Raw genomic sequence first — 1,267 nt, forward strand, 5'->3', positions numbered from 1 at the left:
CATTCCTCTGCAGATGATCTGTTAGCTGTTTGACAACACATGCTGCCATCAGCTGCTTCTCTGCTGGAAAATTTTAAGACAATAACAAAAATATTTCTGGATTAATTGCCAAATAAGTTATGAATCATTTTAAAACATTTAAAGACAGGAAACCATTTTACATGCTTTGATTTTTCACACCTAAATCACTGAAACAGTCTCAGCAAACAATCAGATGAATGACTGCAGACCAACTCAAACACATCACATCACATCGAATCACATCACATGGGATTACACCTGTCCCACTGTTACACTGGCTCCCAGCATGTTTTCAAACTGATTTCAGGATTTAATTATTTGCTTTTAAGGTGCTTCATGGCCTTGAGTCTGACATGGAGTCAGTCACTTCCTTTTAATTCGTTTAAGTAATATATCCATGAGACGAATTCTCCAGTTTTACTCAACATGTTAATGTTCTTTGAACTGTGTTGCTGTTTTTCTACATTTGTCACTTTTGTTTATTTATTCTTCTGCTCCTATAAAGAGTTGTGAAATTTTGAGTTTGAAAAGTCTTGTATAAAGTTGTCATTACTGTGACGTCCTGTCTTTGGGGACTAGTCTGTTCTTCTGTTTCTCTTTCTGACAGCAGGATTACTTGGAGAGATGGAAATAGAAAAATAGAAGAACTTCAGTTTTGTTGTGTCTACTTTAAGATTGTGAGATTAAGGATCGGCCTTGACAGAGTAACTTCTTCAAGAGCCTAACTAATCCTGGGATTTAAAAAAAAGTCTCTCCTCATCCTGTTTCTAGATTTAATCTAAAGTGTTTTCTTGTTTATCCGCACTGATTTGTTTATACACCTCAAAGATCGCATCTTTGTGAAAGTAAATCAGACTTAAGACAACTCATTAAAAAAACAGTAACTTTTTGTAAATAATAAATTTATTTATAAAGAATATAAATAAAAGATAACAGTACAAAGTAAATACTGATACATTTTACAAAAAGTGTTGTGTTACACTTTAAAAGCAATAAATAATATTATTGTGACTTTGTTTTGATGTTGAGTCTTCAAACTGTTTGTCTGTGAATCAGCTGTTTTGCAGTGACTCTACTCTTATGTTATAAACAGCAGAGTTTTTCTGTGTCTCTTTTCCTAACTGGATCATTCTTATGTGAACAGTTCCCAATAAGCCCACTGTGACCCTGCAGCCACCCTGGACTCAGATATACAGCGGTGAGACAGTCACTGTCAGATGTGAGATTCAGGGAGGTGAAGGAGCTC

General features: G+C 35.0%; 1 protein-coding gene across 1 annotated transcript in view; it reads left to right on the forward strand.

Annotated features, from left to right (window-relative positions):
* The window catches only part of LOC106455999 (high affinity immunoglobulin gamma Fc receptor IB-like), an 8,477-nt gene that overhangs the window by 6,100 nt on the left and 1,110 nt on the right, over nucleotides 1-1,267 (forward strand). Inside the window, exon 5 of the mRNA XM_013908006.1 lies at nucleotides 1,166-1,263. Coding sequence (XP_013763460.1) covers nucleotides 1,166-1,263 — 98 coding nt within the window. The remainder of the gene's footprint in view (nucleotides 1-1,165; nucleotides 1,264-1,267) is intronic.

This window comes from Pundamilia nyererei, unplaced genomic scaffold (genome assembly GCF_000239375.1).
Source record: "Pundamilia nyererei isolate P.nyererei 1_Seehausen unplaced genomic scaffold, PunNye1.0 scaffold00768, whole genome shotgun sequence".
NCBI lineage: Eukaryota > Metazoa > Chordata > Actinopteri > Cichliformes > Cichlidae > Pundamilia > Pundamilia nyererei.